This window comes from Plectrocnemia conspersa, unplaced genomic scaffold, assembly GCF_051122295.1.
Source record: "Plectrocnemia conspersa isolate PC_06_02 unplaced genomic scaffold, ASM5112229v1 ptg000011l, whole genome shotgun sequence".
Classification (NCBI taxonomy): domain Eukaryota; kingdom Metazoa; phylum Arthropoda; class Insecta; order Trichoptera; family Polycentropodidae; genus Plectrocnemia; species Plectrocnemia conspersa.
The window spans coordinates 16,812,481-16,833,590 of record NW_028277175.1 but is presented as its reverse complement, the minus strand read 5'-3'; the positions used below and the strand labels follow the sequence as shown (position 1 = coordinate 16,833,590).

At 29.5% G+C, this 21,110-nt stretch overlaps 2 protein-coding genes across 3 annotated transcripts in view; one reads left to right on the top strand and one right to left on the bottom strand.

The window, feature by feature from the left end:
- Ptp36E (protein tyrosine phosphatase 36E) overlaps positions 1–21,110 on the top strand; it is a 218,468-nt gene that overhangs the window by 96,439 nt on the left and 100,919 nt on the right. The gene's annotated exons all lie outside the window — the stretch shown is intronic.
- Positions 12,366–19,318, bottom strand: LOC148229731 (juvenile hormone esterase-like). The gene is made up of 3 exons (XM_088196725.1): positions 18,993–19,318; positions 12,754–14,102; positions 12,366–12,686 (listed from the first exon to the last, which is right to left on the bottom strand). Exons 1-3 carry the CDS (start codon positions 19,179–19,181, stop codon positions 12,482–12,484), a joined length of 1,743 nt encoding a protein of 580 aa, XP_088052851.1. The 5' UTR covers positions 19,182–19,318; the 3' UTR covers positions 12,366–12,481.

Here is a 21,110-nt window from a genome sequence, read left to right as displayed (position 1 = left end):
GTTAACGAAGCATATTAAATACGATATCATCCAACATTCAAAACCGACCAATCTATGAGATTTCACTAAACGCTTATAAAGGCACTCAATCGCTCGTTACACATCCTTGTTCACCCTTTTATTCTCCTCGAGATCGATAGCAGACGCTTAATCTAGCCGCTTTCTTTTGAAGCAAAATCAACATTTCCACCAAAGCGCTGGCGTAATTTACATTTTTTATAAGATTTTTTATATCTTTTTCATATGAAACACGCCAGGGAGAGCGTTGCGAACCATTTTTAGAAATGAAAAGATTTGTTGGCTCAAAATCGAGTCGACAACTGCGGCTGGAGCAAAAATGCAAATTTAATGCGAAGGCTGCAAGAGTATAATCTCACATTTTATTTACAAGTCTCAAAGGTCGAAGATACTTTTATAGGTTCAACTAACTTTATCAATTATTAACACTTTACCGACCGGCAGTTTCACTACCAGACTTACGCTAAATACCGGCACCTTTTCACAAATCTTCGCGAATTTTACCTTTTTTATTTAAATTTATGTATTTTTTGATACGGTCCGAATATTTCATTGAATTTTTCTAAACATGTTAAAAATGTATCAATGCATCAATTTAAGTCATTATTAGGTGGTTCTCAACATGTGAATCGCCGGAAATAAAAATTAATTATTACATTTCCTTATTATTAGATTTTTAAAATGATTATCTTGATTTTAAAATTATAAAAATGAATAACCTAAAAATTTAAATAAAAATAATTTAAATTGAGTCATCCAGCGGTTCTCAAACTTTTTCAAATTTAAAAAAACTTTTTTCAAGCACACTTTTTTTTCGTATTGTTGTATTTTGTGCAAATGATTATCTACAAAAATGAGAAATGACATTTTTACTAATATGAGTTTACTGATATATAATTCAATTGCAATAAAATATTCACTCACCATTGTAATTCGCTCCATCGTAATGCGAAATCTTCCAGGCACAAACACAGATATTGTACATTATCTTTCACGTGTAAATCACTTTTCACAATAACTATTTATATAATGCAAGTTTAAAGTGCACTCACCATTATAAATTTCTCCACACTAATACGGAATATTTCAGGTACACACTTTATTATTATTCAATGTCTTTCCCTTGTAATTCACTTTTCACAATATTTAATTCTAAAATAATACCAATACGAATTATCAAAAAAATAAAATTCAAAATTCACAAACGTTATTTTTATTATTTACCTAGTAATGTTTCTTCAAATGATACGAGGAGAAACATTCACCAACATGTAAAGCTACTTTACATTCTTTGCACATGTAAAGAGAATCTTTTCTTATTTTATGTGCGATAAAAACTATGCATCTTCTTCTTTTACGCTCATTAGTAGATGATATCCTGACTAATTGGTGTTGTTTTAAACTGCCTGAAAGCCTTTGAAATGAGGGAGCAGTGGCGAATGTGGATGTCGGTTGTGAATTTTCAGACATTTCTGAAATTGTTGGTGTTTCTGTTTCTGGTGTTTTTTCCTCTATCCAATATTTTGCTATTTTCATTAAATAATCATAAAACTTTATATTGCTGTTTGAATTTACACTTCTATACACTGTAAATGCATTGAATAATGCACAGTTAAATAAATACATGGCCACTTTTTTCGTCCATTTTTTAGTTTTACGATATATTGGATAGTACGAAAGGTATTGATCAGCCCGATCTACTCCCTTCATGTATTTATTGTAATCAATTATACAAATTGGTTTTTTTATACGCAGCCCAGTTCTTCTGTCAGTTTTTTCAGTGGTTACAATATTTGTATTATGGATTGTTGATATCATTCGAATATCTCTACTCTTTACTGTTTTTTCCACAATTGTAATAAAATTTCCCCGTTTCGCTTATATTTACTTTCAAATATTCGTAGTTTAGCCTTTTTTAGAATATCCGGTAAGCCCCACATATTCTTATTTTTTTCTTGTATAATATTTTTAACTTCTTGTTTGTATTATACTTATTCCAAGTTTGAGCACGGTATCTATTTGTTTCTTCTGCAATAATGCGGAACAGGTCATCACCGATAAATTTTTCGGCGATTTCTTCAGGGCGCGTGATATCAACATCAAAAGTTGCTCCCGACAATCCTTCAAATGGCTGGTTATGCCTAGGTGTATCAGTTTCACACCAATCTAATGGAATATCATCATCCTCAGTATCTTCTCCATCGCTAATAGGCATCATTACTCGAGGACGATTTCTTTCATGAACAATCGAACTTGTATCACTATCACTAAAGTTTTCGTTATCACTGGGAATATTTGAATCATTGTCCGCGTAATTTTCCTCTACAAAACTATCTTCTGCCATTTATTTATTTGGGTTATAATTATATTTAAATAAAAACTATATTTTTAACACTTTGTTATATAAAATACACTGTATTTATATTTTTATAGACACTATATTTTATAAAGAGGCGTAAGCGTAATATTTTTAAAGAATCACTGCAGCACAAAGTTCCTTTTATTTATTTTACTTTTTTATTATTTTTAGAATATTCACTCGAGCACACGAAAACAAGATGCGATTTACACGACAGCGTTAGCTAAACTGAATTATTATTCATATTTTTTTAAGTGCATCATATTATTTCTTATCTCAAAAGAAATTCCCAATTTCAAAAAAAGAGTCACTTCTGAGAATCACTTCCAGTAAATCGGTGCTATCTCGTGATAGATAAAATTCACTCAATAAAATAAACGGTCGAAATTTCCAAATTACAGGACAGAAAAAATACGATATAATCTCGCTAATCTGTCAATTTAGAAATTCGGGAAACCGGTACTATCTAATAGATTAACTCACAAAAAATGTTAGTGTACTTAAAAAAATGCAAAGTAGAAAGAATTTACAAAATATATTTGATATAAATATATATTTTTTAAATGGATTTTCGAATTTGTATAGATAAACAGTACCTGATTATATTATAAGACACAAGTAAAGAAATACAAAGGCAGCTTAATTATATTTGAACTATATCTTTATTATATATGATTTTGTTGTTAATTTTTACTGATAACACTGGGAAGATATTTTGCATACTTGCAAAACAAAAAAACCGTCGAGAATATTTGGGAGCATTTGAAGAAGAGATTGATAAAATCGAAATAACCACTAAAAGAGAGCTAATCGAGAAGGTGATTCGGGAATAGAATCATACTTTGAACCTTCAAAAATTAAACAACGTTTATAAAGTAAATTCAGGCACTGATTTAATCTAAAGAAGGACATACAAAATATTTTAAATATAGTCCCGAATTGCATAGTGAAAAATATTTTTATTTTTGTTTTGAATTAAAAAAAATAGAATTTATGACTTCTCACAACTAATTTAGTTCTTTTTCAATAACTAATGCTATAAAAAATAATAAAATAGCAAAAAAACGAATTTCTGCTTTAAAAATTATAATATATAAACAAATTATAATATATAGACAAACGTGTCTAATAATTATGCCAGGCACAGTAATTAAATATTTTTTTTCAATATCAAATGAAACTTCATACTAATATTTAATTTTTTTCAAAAAAAAATCTTAAAAAATCTCTAAGCATATATTTTTAATTTGATAACGAAATCATAGCTACCGCTCACTCCATATGGCGTGCGCGGTATTTAACGTTCGGCAGGCTCGCACTCCATATGGCGTGAGCGGTCGGTAAAGTGTTAATTGGAAAAGTAAATTATTATAAAAATGGTAAATTTTCTTACGTTTTTTGCTGCTCAATTTTGTCATGAAAAATTATAAAATTGTCTTCTAAATATATTGAGAAATATCAATAAGTTTAATTTGTAAAATATGTTATTGTACTATATCAGCAGAAAAACTCTTTTTAAAAATAAATGAGCGAAGTACTTTTACTGCTTTTGAGTTTTGAGGTTGAACGGGTGTGACTTTGCATCTAAATAGACGCCGGAAAATCACGTAACAGTTTATTTTATATAGTTATATAAATTACCTCAAATAAAGAGAAATTTAGCTACCGCTATCAGGTGGTGGATTTAAAATAGCAGGTCTTGGAATTCAGAGAGTCTTTACTGGGGTGTTGAGTTGCATTATTGTCGGCTGTTATTTCGTGGTGCAGCTGGGATTTATAGTTAGGTGTTTTTGTGGTACTCTTTGGATGTTCTGTTGATGTCTCTCGTATCGAAACAGCCGCATGTCACGATTTAATGGGGCAATAAAGAAAGAAAATAAAAAACAATGGATTCAGTTTATATATGTTTAGTTAAAGATCTGGAGCCATTGAAATGTGATATTTAGTCTCTAAAAATATATGCTTTGGCATTTTGAGCTTATATTTAAATTTAATGTTGTTTTTATGGTAGTCATGAGATTAGTGAGCTAGTGTGGTTATGCGAATATTTTCATAGTAGTTTCTGGTAAGAAAATTTTCATTGATTTTTGGTGTTTGTAGGCTATTATGAAGTTTTTAAGATTAGTATAAAAAGACTTAAATAATTTATTTATTTTAATGACTTGTAATTTAGAAAAAATAGTATTATTTTACACCGGATGAGCATGTGTGTATATATTAAGATTTAATTTTTGTGGTTATCGCATTCTTTTTAATAAATGTAGGTTTGAGTGTCGCAATCGCAGCAAGCCCTTTAGCGCGAAGTTACAAAATGAGCGTATTTAATTTTTTTTAAAGACACATTGTCTGCGGGCTCATATTTTAATTTACTATAAATCGCTATAACTCCAAAAGCACAAAATACAATTGAGTAAGATTTTAATTTTAAAATCAATCTAAAAGGAACTATTAAATAATTACTTATACAAACTTACGTAAAAGTGCCGCTTATAGTAAAAATATTTTAGTTTGAAGGATCTTAGGAATTTATAAATACAAGAGGAGTTATTACTAATAAGATTTCACATTTTAAACGCATTCTCTTGTAATGTACAGGGACGTCCCGTGGGTATGCCAGTTGCATAGGAGTAAAAATGGCAAAATATTCTTAGCATTGCATTAAATGACATGCATTTTTCTGGCCAAATTCAAGGAGAGAAGCAAATGCTCACATTTGCCCTTCCTCTTAAGTTACGTTCCTGTTTAGAATTCACGGCAAAAGCAAGAAAATCGTGCCGTCGCAGTAGCGACATTCATATTAGAATTTTTATAACAATATTACGACTTATCTACAATAAGTGGGAATCGAATCAAGCATATCTAAACTGAATTTTGATCAATAGGAGAGCGCAAAAAACAATTATCTTTTCTCAGAAGTCAAAAAATTACGTCAAAAGCAATAAAATTAGGCCGACGCCGTCGCAGTGGGAACGCTCGGTAATCTAGCGTTCACATTACGACTTTTATAATAATTTTACAAATTTAATGAGGAACATATAAACCGAATTTTGACCAATAGAAGAGCGCAAAAAACAAGTATCACTTCTCAGAAGTCAAAAATCCACGTCAAAAGCAATAAAATCGTGCCATCGCAGTCGCAGTGGGAACGCTCGTTACCGAGCGTTCCCACTACGACGGCGACGGCACGATTTTATTGCTTTTGACGTGAATTTTTGACTTCTGAGAAGTGATAATTGTTTTTGCGCCCTCCTATTGACCAAAATTCGGTTTGAATATACTTTAATCAGCTCTTTTATATTAGAAGTGCATAATAATATCGGTAAGGATAGCTATCATTTTTTTAAAACGTAGTGTGATATTGAAATGCAGAAAATTGTGGAGCAATATGCGAGATGTGACATCTGTTTGTACTTCTTCTTTCGCTTATTTTCCCTTGAGTTACTGCCCGGTTTAATTTTGTCTTCAATTCTTGAATATCATATTATTGACTCTGTTTTTTCTTCTTCCACCTCTCAGAATTCAAAATTATTGGATAGTTTAAGACACAACTCAAATAATGGCCTCTAATTGCAACATAACAGTATACAAATAATATAAAATACATTAAAGTACGTAGTATAAAATTACTTAACAACATCTTTTAGCTTAATATCTTTTATTAAAGTAATGTATTTTTATTCACAGCTGTAAAACAAGGCACTAATGTAGGCAACAGGTGGTTCTTTATTATAAACATGCATACATAATTACTCTTTTAGTAACAACAAAATATCGCAAGGTTGTTAGAATGATGTGGTATGTATAAAGTGGTACATTTAACATGATTATTAGTTGAATTTAAAAAAAAATATTTATTATATATTACACGTACATGTACATATATAAGTTATTAAAATAAAATTAATATTATATATATGTATAATGCACATTCTTTAACTTTGTACCCAGTGGGTCATAAAGTTAGTTATTAGGTTATTTAGTGAATTATCGGGAACGACAGCGAAGTTCTGCTCTTCTCTCAGCGGTGGCAAAGACATGTGACTCCCGCGGGTCTCAAAAGTTTTCTAAATGGTGTACATAAACACTAGTCGAGCCTAATTTTGGAATGTAAGCTCTCTCGATTAATTTACGTGTAATGCGCGCTAATAACTTGCAAAGGTAAATTTCCTTAAACGAGCGCGGTGTTCCTTGCGAGTTTCAGTGAAATATTTACCCTTAATTGCAAGCCCATTAATTTAACTGATTTTTATTTTATTTTATATTAAATTAAGAACATTTTGAATTCATGGCATATAATTTAATTTTCAATAACAATTTTCTCTTTTAATAATATTCTCGTACTTTCTTCGTGCGCGTGCAAAATTAGATTCGCAAATTTGCCAAGTAATTTCAAGTAAACTTCGACGAAAACAAAAATATGTATACATTCTCTCGGCATCATATAGTATAATTCTGCAAACTTATCCAGAAGCAGACTAGGGACAAAGTTTATGTATTATATATTTTGTATTAGTTTTCTTTTTTAATCTATTATGTCTTATACCTTATCAATTAATACAGTAATAAGCGTTAATTTTTTTTTTAATAAAAATATATTCTTCAGTGTGTACATATTGATCAATATATACACTAAGCCGTGAAATTGGCTTCCTGATCCTGTCTATACGCTCTTGATGTGTCAACCAGTTCTGTTTTATATAAGACGAGAATATTTTTAAAATGTTATTTAAAGAGAAAGCATATTTTTAACTATCGATAAAATATATCTGAATTATTTAATAATATTATAACTACTTTAAAATATACTGGAACATTTCAATATATTTTATTGTACAAAGCTTGAGAACTTTAGTCAGAGTCTCTTACAAAATATATATTTTTAAATATTAATTTTATTTTTAAAATTAAAGAGTTATTAATTAACAAAGTGTATGACATTTACATGAGCTTATTTGTTACACTGAAAATATTGAATGCTTCGATTCAATGATACGTGATATTTTTAACCTTTATTATTATATTAATCATTTACACAATATGTATTGACTTTATTAAACATAAATTGGACTAAGCAAATTTTGAAGAATATAGCTTAATAAAATACTGATCAAACTCATTAAATTTTTGTTGTAAACCGGTGCCACGTTCTGTAATTTTAAGTTTAATTTTACTTATCGATATAATGTGATAAAATCTTTCTAGGCGACAGACAATTGCTCAATTACAGCACCGAATTTCTCAATTATTTAACACTGAATCAAATTATGTTTAAATAATTCTTAGTTATAAATTCATTTAATAAATAATCAACCACGTTTCAGTACGCATCTCCATAAATAAACACAAGCATGTGTTTATTTTGTGTATTCAAAAGATGAGTATTTTTATCTCATTCAAATCCCTAAAAGAATATTTAACTCGGTATTTTACTTATGGGAATAATCCCACTTTAAATATTTACACTTGTATGCTGTATAAAATTGTCACTTTATTTCGCAACAAAGTGTTTTTTTTTTCACATTCATACCAATGTTTTATAAACACATTCTCGTTTGTACTATATAAAACACTTTAGTTATCATGTTAACATATTATATAAAAAATATGATATGTTATCAATCTCAATTAACCTTTTGGCGTCTAGTGATAATGTTAAATTGTATATTACTATGTATGTATACTATTTCAAGAATTCATAACTGACCTTCCAGTGTCTGTTCCATATGCAGATATTTGACCCAGTTCCACTGGCATCACTTGACATGCTCTCCAACACATGTGCTTCGTTTCATGTAGGTACATACCTTGCAATATCTATTCTGGTCACTTCAGCGGATGCAATAATCTGAAACCGCCATACCAAAATCTCCCATCCTATACACTCTCGATACATATTTATAAGCGCGGTACTCTGCAAAGATTCTCCGTATAATGTGACACAAGGCGGGCTTAGATTTATTTATTTGTTTAGGTATTACACAATAATCCGGATCATCTTCAACGCGAACAAATGTCTCACGAGCGTGCTTCTTTCTATACGTATTTGCGTAGTCGTAATGATAAACATTGACACGTCACTGTGAATAATTTGAAAAGGAAACAAGCAAAGGATTTGCGCGTTCTTTCACCCGGTTTGCTAGGCGCCTCTCATTCGAGACTTACACTGAACACGTATTCTGTGGAAAGGATTTATGCATGTTATATTATTTATACAACACAATCGTTCCATTATGCATACTATATAATAAAGGGGTAGAGAACGGTATATATATATATAATATTTTATTCTTGCAGTAGGGGCGAAGTGAGCCATCGCCTGTTATTTGAACACAAAAGCTAATAACAGGGACTGTCCAATTTCATCGAAATTTACTTTATTATACCAATCGACAGTCCTGAACACTTTCCACGTACTGAATTTTGATCGGACTTAAGTAAAAAACGCTGTTCTTCAAAATTCGCTTATAAAAAAATATATATGTATTTAAAAACTTTACTAATGATATTGTCTATAATAATATAGGAACCAATTATAGCTACATTTTATAAATGCATTAGACATAGATCTTTTGAATTTGATCCAAATAACGAATTGCTTGAATAGAAGAGCAAACGTCCAGTAAATCATGCGGTTAAAATTATTTTTAACTCACGCATTTAAAGTTATTGAATATTTATTAATTCATATGTAAAAATGTTTTAGATGCTCGTGGATCAGAGACCGTTGTGGGCAACACAATTTCATGTTTTATGAGCTGTGGTTTTTTTTCAACTTACTAGAATTAGCCTAAATTTTCTATGCAGCTAAGATTGTCAAAATCGCAACTCAGGCCAAATCACATTTTGAGTTGGGTTTTATTGCTATAAAAATAAAATTAATATCGATATTTATCTGCATTATCTCAACACAAAAAATACCCATATTATAATATTTACGTTGCGCGGCTCAATAAAGATGATTATTTATGGAAAAATATTTGCACTATGTTTTAAATCAAATCTAAAATGAAAAAAACAAACACTGTGACAATTAAACTAACTTTTCTTAAACGGGGCCACCGCAAAATCTAAGAAGTTAAAACATACGAGGAACCAAGATTTTTTAAAGAAGTTGTGAATTGTTAAAATTGAATATACAATATAAATTCCTGCATATGCTATGTTTACAAATACAAAATAAAATTGTCGGAAATATTTAGGATTATTTTTATGTGCGATAAGTTGTAATATTTAAAAAAAAAACGATTCAAATATTTTTTTAAATGTCTAATTACTCTTTTCTTATTATCGGTAAAGAAGAAGAGGCATAGGCCAAAAACGGTTGAGAAACACTAATTTAAACTATTTTCTCGCAATTGTTTTTTACCTACTTATTACTGCACACTACAAGTAAAAGTATAAAAAAAATCGTCGAGCAAAGGTAGCAAGAATTAGATAGATTTCTGTAAATATAACTGTAATTTATTTGAAACCTCTACGATATTTTTTTAACGGTGTATTATATAATAATACACGTAAATAAATAAAATATATTTAATTATCATAATAAAAATAAAATTTGAATTTTCGAGCCGCCGATAATGCATTCGGTTGTTTCGACCAATGAAAAACAAGCATTCAAATATAAAACAAGATGGCCGACATCAACGTGACAACATTTTTAAATAATTATTATTTATAAATAAAATTTTGCTACGCGACAATAATTTTCATTTGTTCAATTTAACTGAATATAAATAATCGGATTGCAAATTAACTAGGTGTGTAATAACTATGAAAATAAATATATACATAATGTGTTGAGGATTATAAGAATACATTGATTAAACTAAATAAATAATCATAAAACAATCTTCGTAATGAAATCTTCAAATTTTGAATTCCGGCGACGGGCTCCGAGTTTTTTCTTTTATAAACAAACAGATTGCAATTTATCTAGCTGTGTTTTAACTATGAAAATTAAATATATACATAATGTGCTTAGGATAAGAAGAATACATTGATTAAATTAGATAAACAATCATAAAACAATCTTCGTAACGAAATCTTCAAATTTTGAATCCCTGTCGCTGGGCTCCGAGGCCGAAAAGTGAGTTTTTATATACATAAACATTATCATTGTTTCCGACTTAATGCACATATACGTTAGATTTTAATAATTTCAAATAAACCAGGTATGTTTTAAACGTGTAATATATCCTTAGTATGTATGAGGATTGAATGTTAATGTCGATCAAATCGGCGGGCGCAGTGGGAACGCTATATATATATCAGCCAACGGAGAGCTTATAAATGTGTTGTTTCTTGAATGCTATCTAATAAACGACATTTTAAAGTATTTTAATATATTTTCAAATTCTTAATACAATTATTATATCGACACTGCCGAATATCATTCTCAAGCTGATTATTTTACTGGCGTTTTTGCTCTGACATATAACTAAATATCGTTTATTATTTTGGTTCAAATATGTCTTGAAAGCGCTGTAGTCGCGTTGCGCCATTTTGTTTTGGCGCGTCGCACGAAATTGACGTTGGTCCTCCTCCATCTAGATATGTCCGAATTATTTATTTTGATAAAGGTTTTATTTATCGCGGTCAACGCAAACATCTATCTGGTATGGACATGTACAAGCAACCCATATCAAATGCAAACAACGAGAAATGGAAGTTGACTCAAATACATAATGTAATAATACAAAATCCGAAGCATGCGTTTCGTATTCCCTAAATGCGATTATTATTATTTAATTTTCATTAAATATACATTCTATGTATATGTATGTTTATGATAATATGTGCATTATACACAAAACGAGAGAGTTAATTACAGCACTTGATTGATCAAACAAAACAAGAGCAGTCAGCTCGATCTGATTAATGTTTGCACTCGAACATGCCTCGATGATTAATCGCTCAACGAATTTCGTTCATTAAAATACATATTTATTCAGAAAAAATGTATAAACAATTTAACAAGGATAATAGACGAACGTTATTAGTTTTAAAGCTCGTAATCGCACAACGGTTATATTACCAATGATTATATTAATGAGCTTTCATTTTTTCCATTTTTAATCTCATGCATACTATTGTCATGCTTTGATGTACTGTTTTTTGAACATTTAAGTGAATAACAGCTTATTATTAATGCATGTTTCCTTATGAAGAGAATCATATCATGACCTAAAATAATAAATATATTATGAAATATATTTGGAACACCTGTCTGCGCCTGTTATATTTGATAGCTGCAATCACTTTAACACCTGAGCTAACTCTCCATGAACAGTGCTAATAAGATATAATGGCGCTCCACTTTAAATATTAGCCTTACAATATCGGATTCGGTTGATAATAAAACATCTCTTTATATACAATAATTTATTATTTTAATTAATACATTATTATGATCTTAAATAATAAAATAAATACATTTATAATTTTAACTTATGAAACTAAACAGTATTTCGGATCGAACCAAAATAATAACATAACTATTATTTACGTTGATTTTTATCTTAATAGCAATAATTTTGATATGCAATATTCTTACTATTTTACAAATATATCAATATATCTATATACACAAAAAAATATGAATATACGAATTTCTTCCATATAAAGTCATATAAAAACCATATTTTTAATACTAGTTCAGAATTTAGTTCATCATTTCTGTACTGGGCAATATTTTGAATCTCTTAATAACATCCTGACATTATACAGTGACAATTTTACTTCTTCAAAATATAAACCATATAGCATAAACTCACAAAAAAAACTGAAAATCTATTCTAAAAATACTTTAGTTTAATCTATAACAAAAATCAATTTTCTTTTTTTAATTATATATATATATATATATATATATATATATATATATATATATATATATATATATATATATATATATATATATATATATATATATATATATATATTCTCACATATATAAGTTAAATATATAATATGAATAATAAAAATATTTTCTGATTTAAATTAAATAATTTATTTTTAAGTTTTTGTCACGGACATTAAAATACAGAATATTCTCCGAATATAAAAAAATATTTATTATGATTTTAAATAAAAATAGATTTTTTATAACTCGTTTCTTAATCGATTAGGGCTTTCTTCCGTTTGTGAGTATTTTTTGTAAATTTCATCCCAAAAAGCGACGTTTTTTTGTTTTGGATTTTCGTCCATTTTAAGATCTGAATCAATTTTTAGATATTGATAGTTTTTGGAATTCGTCGGACTCCAGTTGACGTTGTTTAGTGTTTCATCCTCTATTGGCGTTGGGTTTCTATAAAATATAAAAAAATACCGTTATATATATTTTGCATAAAATTAAGAGGAGATATTTTACTCACCCATATTTGGCGAAATTTGTCCACATACGAACCATTTTCTTAATAACGAGCAAATCTTTTGCTTCTGCTTCTTTTTCGTGTATTCGTTCATATATTGAATCTAGGGCGTTACATTTAAACAAATAGCATATTTCATCTCCGTTCGAAGCCCCTGAAATGCTGTTAGTGTCATTCAGAACGGCACTTTTGTAAAAATTTAATGAGCCTTCGTACGAAAACTGGTAATAGTAAATTGGAGCGATAAATATCTTTAGGTGCTCCTCAATGGTTTTAGCAATGGGATAAAAAATTTCATCCGACACGTAGTCCACGAAATTTTCAATGGCACTCCTCTCTATAATTCCGTCTTTAAAATAAAACTTTCTGATTAGCTCGGAGACTTCTTTGTACGTTTGAGAGTTGTAAGCAAACTCTAATCCTCTGAACGGAAGTGAAAATTGAAAGTTGTAATTGAGCTTATCTAATATCTCAGGATTGTTGATCAGCGTTCGCAAATATACAATCGACTCTCTAGAGTTAAATCCGATCATCATAGGTACGTTTTTGTTGGGCACGTCTTTGTTCGAATAAACCTCTTCGGGCGTTTTAGTTAAAAATGCTTCTTCGTTATTGGAACTTTCCACAGAAGGGCCGAAGGGTAATATATTCTTTTGCGCGTCTCTCACTTCTGTGCTGTCGAAAGTCCTAGGTGCAGCTTTCACAAAATCAAACGGAGTAAATTTCTTAAAAGCTTTCAACAGAGCAGCGGAATTCGGTGGGTCTTTATTCAGCAGTTTAGCCAGAGTGAAAGCCCGTTCTCTCTCCTTAGAATTAAACAGCTGAGGTAGCTTCGAAACGCCACTTTGACATACAGCCTTACTAAAAAGACCATCTGCCGCAGAAGATTGCATTAATAATGACACTATAGCTCCACCTGCATTATTGCCGAAGATCGTCACTCTATCTTTATCTCCCTTAAAATGTTTTATATTATCCCTCACCCATTTCAAAGCCAAAACGACGTCTTTCAAGCCCATGTTTCCCATAACGACGTCATCATTGAGGTTGAGAAAGCCCAAAACGCCCAGTCTGTAATTGATAGTTACAAGGATCACGTTTTCTTCCATAAAATAATCCGGACCAAACATATAAGTGCTGCTAGATCCGGAAGCGAAACCTCCTCCGTGAATCCAAAACATAATGGGTAAATTCACACTTTCACTCAAATTAGCAGGTGTGTAAACGTTAAGGACTAAGCAGTCTTCGTCTCCGTGAGGATAATTATCGAACAAAGCATCCTTTTGTGGGCATTTTTTTGTATCGTTAACAGCATATAATATATCATTCCATCCACTGTGTGGCTCTGGAGGCTGAAATAATAAATAATTATTAGTTATTAGCAAATTACACTCGACAGGGTTTAATTGTGTCAAGCAAATTTATCCTGCGTATGCAGGTATACGTAATCATTAAAGTTTCAGTTAACTCAAATTGAGACTTTTAAATTTTTAAACTTTCTCAAACGCATTTTGACTTCAAAGAACGATCAAAGGACAAAGCGCTCGGCTCGAAATCGTTTAATTATGAACTTACATTCGTTTAAAAAATAAACTCCGGTATAACTTTTATTTCTGAGGGTTGATTAAATCTATACCAAATTGGAGATTAATTTACTATGCAAGCCTTGCGACACAAAATGATTTTTTATTTAAATTAACACATTTATAATAAATGAGCATTTATTAATCTAAACTTATAAATTAATGTATTATTTTTAATTAAAATTTTAGTTGTGCTAAGATATTTTTTGTATAAAACAGAACCAATTAGCTACGGATAGGAACGAAACAAAATATTAAAAACAACTGAAATTTCCTGGTTTTGCATATAGATTAAAAATCAAAATATAGGTACTGTCTGTATCCGTGATATTACTTTTTCAATGAAAAGGTTTGAATATATATTTCAGTATAAATAGAAACTTTCAATCACTAACGACCCACCAGGCAACTTTCAAGATTACTCAAGCATGTTTTTCGTTTTCATTTTATTATAGCAAGCCGTTAGTTTATAACAATGTTCAATTATTCCATTACAATAAGTACCTAAATATAATTTGTTTAAAAAAATATTAAAAAATAAATTATGTTTTTTAATATCTCAATTTTTTCACAATAATAATTAATACACATGTTTCTCGATTTACCTGATTTTACAATATACATATGTTTTAACGCATTTATTGTTATAAAAAATGTTCTACATATGCTTCTAATCTATTGTCTAGAGGTCTTTAGCAAAACTTATATTTTATTAGATACATTTATATATTGCTTTACTGTTATGACTGTTATATTTAAATATATAAACATATCAGAAAGCAATTCTTTAGAGCAAAAAAACACACAAATATTACTTAACTCAATAGCAAAGATAGTCTAAAAATACGTTTTTTTTAAAGCAATCATGTTCTTTTTAATTAAGGAATGCCTTGGTTTTAAGCAGGCCCTAAATAATAATGACCATTGCATACTTTGGTCATGGTAAAGGGTGAAATAATAAAATGCAACTGAGTTAAATTTAGAACGAATAGAATTGTTAATAATTTATATTTATATCAGAAGGCATTGTAAATATATTTTCTAATGTGTATAAATCAACAAAACTGGCGTTTATTTATTATATTTACTACATATCAGATGCTGGTGAGTTGGCTAAATGTTATGGGCAGTGCTTCTCAACCGTTTTTGTCTTATGGCCTTATTTTGAGTTTGTTTTTTCTGTGCTTTCATATTTTTTCCTATCCATAATGGTTTTTCAATGCGTTTTAAATTTTTTATCGATTTTTATAATACAACATTATTTTTAATAAAATTGTTTTACATACATTTTTTTTGTTGTTAAACTATATACGTATTTAAACATATCTATAATAATTAAATAAAAATTTATACTTTAAGTATGTTTTGAGCAATGTGACAATAGGTAATTAGAAACAAGCTTTTTATTATATTATCTTAATACATTTTTGTGAGGTATAACCGAAGATCATTATGTCATTATGTTAAGGCGATTCCGCGTTTGGCTAAGTAAATAGTTCACATGACTAAAAATAAGATGTAGGAAATGCTATAAAAACAATCTTGCTTTATCTCGAAGCTGTAGAAACTTTTAATATACATATAAGTATGTGCTCCTGAATAAAAGTTATTTTGGCTACTATGTTGCTCTTTAGCTTTATAAACGCTTCTTGTATAGAAACACCAAGATCTGCAGCATTCACAGTAAATGAATTAAATACACAGACCGAAGTATCAATCTTAGATCAAGAAAACAAAAAAGTAAAGTGAAAAACTAGGCAAATTCTTGACATCCAATATTGCTGGCAGACAGCTTGAATTTTTCCGCTTAATAAAATATTCGCTTATGTAACTGATAGAGATGCTTAAATGGTTAGTAGATATTTTAGTAGTAGATTCATATTTTCCATTAAAAAGGACGTACAATTTTTTTTTTACATACATAATTCATCGTCAGATTGCAAATAAGTGCAAGGATATTTTTTCTTTTATAACTTTATTAATAGAAAAAATACTTCTTTTGAGTACCCCTAATACATAAAGAATATTATTAATAAATGGAATGTCTGAATATATTTTTGCATAAATTTTGGAAAGCTTCAATACGCCCGTTTGCGGAGTATTTAATTTAATTATTATTTTTTTATTGAAAATCTGACCATCGTGACTTGACAGGTTTCCCCAATGCACATGATGACTATTATACAATAAACAATAAATATTTTAAATAAACAGCTATGGTGCACAATCCCAAATATTTTTTTCAACTCCTCACAGCCATTCAATTGCCGAAAATATTATTATGTTTGGTAAGCTCGTTGAGAAGTTAGAAAAAGCAAAATACTCCTTGTTATATTCAAAGAAAATTTTTAAGATTAATTTGTTTTATTAAATCATCTGTTGTAACTTGACAGGCGTAAGCCCAATGTGTTACAACCTGTCTACCTATCAATGCTCGGTGACTTTCGGAACTAGATATGATTCGTCATAGACAGAATAATCTCCGCAAAAGCATCAGCGAAATCTTTATAGTCATCGCGATGCATCACTTAGAACCGATGAATCTCCAAAAGCTGATAAGAGTAATCTCTTTAGTAATTTGTTAAACATAATATATTTATTAATAATATCCTCGATGTATTAGGGGTACACAAAAGAAAGAACGATTTTTTTAATGAAAAGTATTTTTCCAATAACAAATTTATTTTACAAAATAATCTCCATCGACAGATACGACTCTTGTTCAATCGATCAGGCAAGTTTTTAATCCTACGTTTGTAAATACTGACTGGCTGTGAGTAAAAATATTCAGAAATTACAGTTTTAAATTCTATTAAACAATATTATTTTTTTTACCATCCAAATTATGTGGTAGAGACCAAAATAAATTGTAATCTGATAGTGCTATATCGGGAGAATAAGTAGGGTGAACAACAACAGAACCATCAGAAAGCAATAATTTTTTCTCGCATAATTCTCGCAGTATGAGGCAGGCGCGTCGCCTTGTTCTCGTCGCTTAATTCGTGTGGTACCCACACGCCTTCCCAATATTTTTTAGATTTCTTTGAATGCTAGACCATGAATATCCTGTCTTGTCTGTTACATGCGGTCATTTTAGATGATTTTTGGTGTCCCACTTCTAAGCTTGTCTTCCAAACAAAATTTACAGATTTTTTGAACCATTTTCGACATTAACGAAACAGTACAACTTTACCATAGACGGCACAAATGTTTTTGGTTGCTGTGGTTGCCAATTTTTTTTGTGAAATTCACACAGAATAAAATTACGTAAAAACACCTTGCTCGGAACGAAATCTTTTATTGAAAAAATTTGGGTGTTTTTTTTTGTTGTTGATATGTTCGTAACGCACTCTCCAGATATTATTCCAAGCACTATGCGACCCGAACGACAAATAAGTCACAACCATAGAGTAATGAAATATTTATTTCATTACTCTATGGTCACAACTGACTGTCAAAGTTTTTCAGGATAAAAACGTCCTTTCTTTTGGGTACCCCTATAATAATATGTTATATATAAATAGATAGTTAGATTGAAAAATGAGTATAAATTAAATCGCGCAACGAGAATTTTTGTGGCTATTTAAAAGATAATATTTAATACACTATGCACTTTTATTTTTAACTTTACATTGATTGTAATTCCATCAGATCCAACCTCTTAACATAAAACATTAAAATGCAATTGAGAACAAGGCTTTTTACGGCAGTGTGTGTTAAAGACTTGACTATGCCAGTTTCTAGTTTTAATTTACGAGTTTTTATATGCATAGATTCCCGGGAATAAGTTTCATTTTTTAAGCCAAAAATGCTGCTTATTTAAATAACGTACATATTTATACATAGATTTGTATATTTAATATGCAATCATGAACGTGTCGGGATCACAATTGCCAAAAAAAGGTCACAAGTTGCTAACATAGTCAGGTAATATAATCCAAAAACAATATTTAAACAAATTGCAGACTTATAACATTGTTCTGCATACGAAATTTTAATTATGTTTGACGCGAGTTTTCTACTTATTAATGAAAAATTCAAGCATAAGGCTAAGTAAATTATAATCAGAATTTAAAGTTGTTTTTATTCTATAATACATAAATAATAAGTCTACTTAGATTTCCGTGTTTTATTTGACGTTGCCAGACCATTTTTTACATATAAAAGTATTTATATGTAAAAAATGGCTCCATAATCTAGCTTTAAATTAATATAATATGTACTATGTATAATTTATCGTTATAATCAAAGGTAAAACTATACGATATTTAATAGGATTTTATAGGACATATATCTTACATTTTGTTGTACGATAGTATTTGGGATAATTGTGTCTCTAATAGCATCTCTTGATTTATTGATTATATCATTACATGCTCCAATAATAGAATTCTTTTACAAAAAGCAGAAGCTCATTATTGACTCGCTTTCGTGCAAGACTACACGCACACATAGCCTCGAAACAACGATTTTCCGCCAGGGACAATATAGAAAATTTACGACACGGAATTTTAAAATTTTCCACTATAGTAGCGCTAAGCGACGAGAGGTGCTTCGTCGATGTTATCGCCGTCGTATATATGTATATATACATATATAAATTCGATGTGTTTTTTTTTTCATCCTCGCGAAACTTCCATAAACTTTGATAATACGAACCATAAATCTGAGATCCTCCAACGGCGGCTCCGCGTACGGGATTCCCTGGAACGAGTGGTAACTCTTGGAAGACCCCACAGTGGTCAGAGTCCGGCCCACGATTGTGCCCTGATTTATCGTCACCCTAGGATCTTGGGACGCTCGACAGAGCGAGACCAAATTGAAAGCCAAAAGGACCAAAAGATACATCGTTGTTTAACTTAAAATAAATAAACACAAAACTACACTATCCTTGTTAATGTTTCTATCGATTTTTACTATCGAACATTTTATGTGAACACACGTGTATTTCTACATGTGTATAAAGCGACGATTGGAACTGCAATGCTTGATTTGGCGTTCTACCGTTACACCTGTTTGCGTTTTATTTGCTTTGTAATTTAATTACTCACGATGTCGTTACACTTTGGCAAACATTGGTTTTTGTTATTGATGTGTCTCTATGGCATAAAAAATAACACGCACGTACCATTATTCATATAATATATAAGACAGCTGATTTAATTATCACCTGAATAATTTTATAAATCTATTGCAGCCTCTAAATAAATTTTAAATATAATTTAAACTGTGACTTGAATACCGTTATTTATAATATACTGTGTTAAAATGGTAATCTATAATTATAATTGTGATTACGATACTCAAATTTCGTAAAATTAATACATATTACCAAATATTATATATCACGCATGTTATACAATATTGAATTGTTGAAGTTCATATTTATTTATCAGTCGAGCAGAACTAATCAATTATTTGTGAAATTGTAATAAATATATATTTTATTTATTTATTCATATATTATTACAAATCTACCTCTGAAACATATCAGAGCTAAGTCATTCAAGAGCATACAACAATACTTCAGACAAGTAATCAATGTCAGGCAATTCTAGACAGACATCTGTTTTTAATAATTATAAATTATTTATTACTCTTTTTTATATGTTATGAGCCTGAGAATTAGAGTGAATTGTGTTAAATAGGAAAAATGATACTCAGGGGGTAATAATTGCTTAGTAAACATACAAGTAAAAATTCAACTTTTTTTACCAAATAATACACGAGGAATTATACGTCAGTGCTATTTCTTTAATTTCGCTTTTGATATAATTTTTATAATATTAATCTGCTCTATTTTTATAAAAAACTAATACTGACGTTTTTATCAATAAAACGCAGATAACATTTTTTTCTATAAAATATAATTTTCCATATTTTTTGTAACCTTCTTCTACATTTCTGAAAAATTACTACTGCATTTTTTGTAATATTTTTTGGTTTTAAAATAAAACAATCAAAAATAATTAAATTTTTTTCTTAAAAAATGTTTTATTGAAAGAAACAAGTAGTAGTCGGAAAGGTCTAAGTCCAAAATTTCAGATTTTGCAATGTGTTATGTTAAAGAATACTTTTTCCTATTTACTAGAAATTGTCTCTTTTCCCTCAATCAATAAAAGTTCACTATACATTTCTGCCATTACTGTTTTACCGTGTTTTAATACTTTCGAATTCCACCACACAAAATAAAAAGCATTTTTAATGTGCAATCTGAATTTAGGGGTTGGAATTGTTTTTCTTAACGACGTTCGAATAAAGGGCCTATTTTTCGTCCCCAATGATCTGATTCAGAAAAATGTCTGTAATTGTTATTTTTTCAGAAAAAGAGTACATATGTTGATCCTCGTTGTTCTTGCCAATATTTTTTAAACATCTTTGCGTAGTAGTGTTGATTATTATTTTAGTTTTTTGCTATTTTTATTAGTATATAAAAAGGTAAGTGAAAAAAATTTCACAACTATTCTCTAAAAATACTGCAGGATTCAAACCAAGTCCTTTGAAGTAAATCACATAATAAAATTTTGCTCATATGCCATTTGTATTATCGTTTAAGACGATCACATAAATTATAATATATGCTAATATTTTAGTATTTGCGCAGTTATGATTTTTCCACATGTTCAAGCACACAAATCAATCACGCGTAATAAGTATTTTTATTACAAATTCTAAACATTTATTTTCTTTGTTAAATTCAACCACGTCTTTGTGTACAATTGTACACACATACATACGTATGCGTTAATCCTTAACCTCAGCCAGAATCGAATGAAC

What these genes read in the sequence shown, in the direction of transcription:
- LOC148229731 (XM_088196725.1), bottom strand. Translation starts at nt 19,181, where the DNA reads ATGTATCTTTTGGTCCTTTTGGCTTTCAATTTGGTCTCGCTCTGTCGA. An exon ending in TGGAGGATCTCAGATTTATG is followed by an intron (nt 14,103 to 18,992) that starts GTTCGTATTATC and finishes TTATTATTTCAG; the next exon opens with CCTCCAGAGCCACACAGTGG. An exon ending in ACAAATTTCGCCAAATATGG is followed by an intron (nt 12,687 to 12,753) that starts GTGAGTAAAATA and finishes TATATTTTATAG; the next exon opens with AAACCCAACGCCAATAGAGG.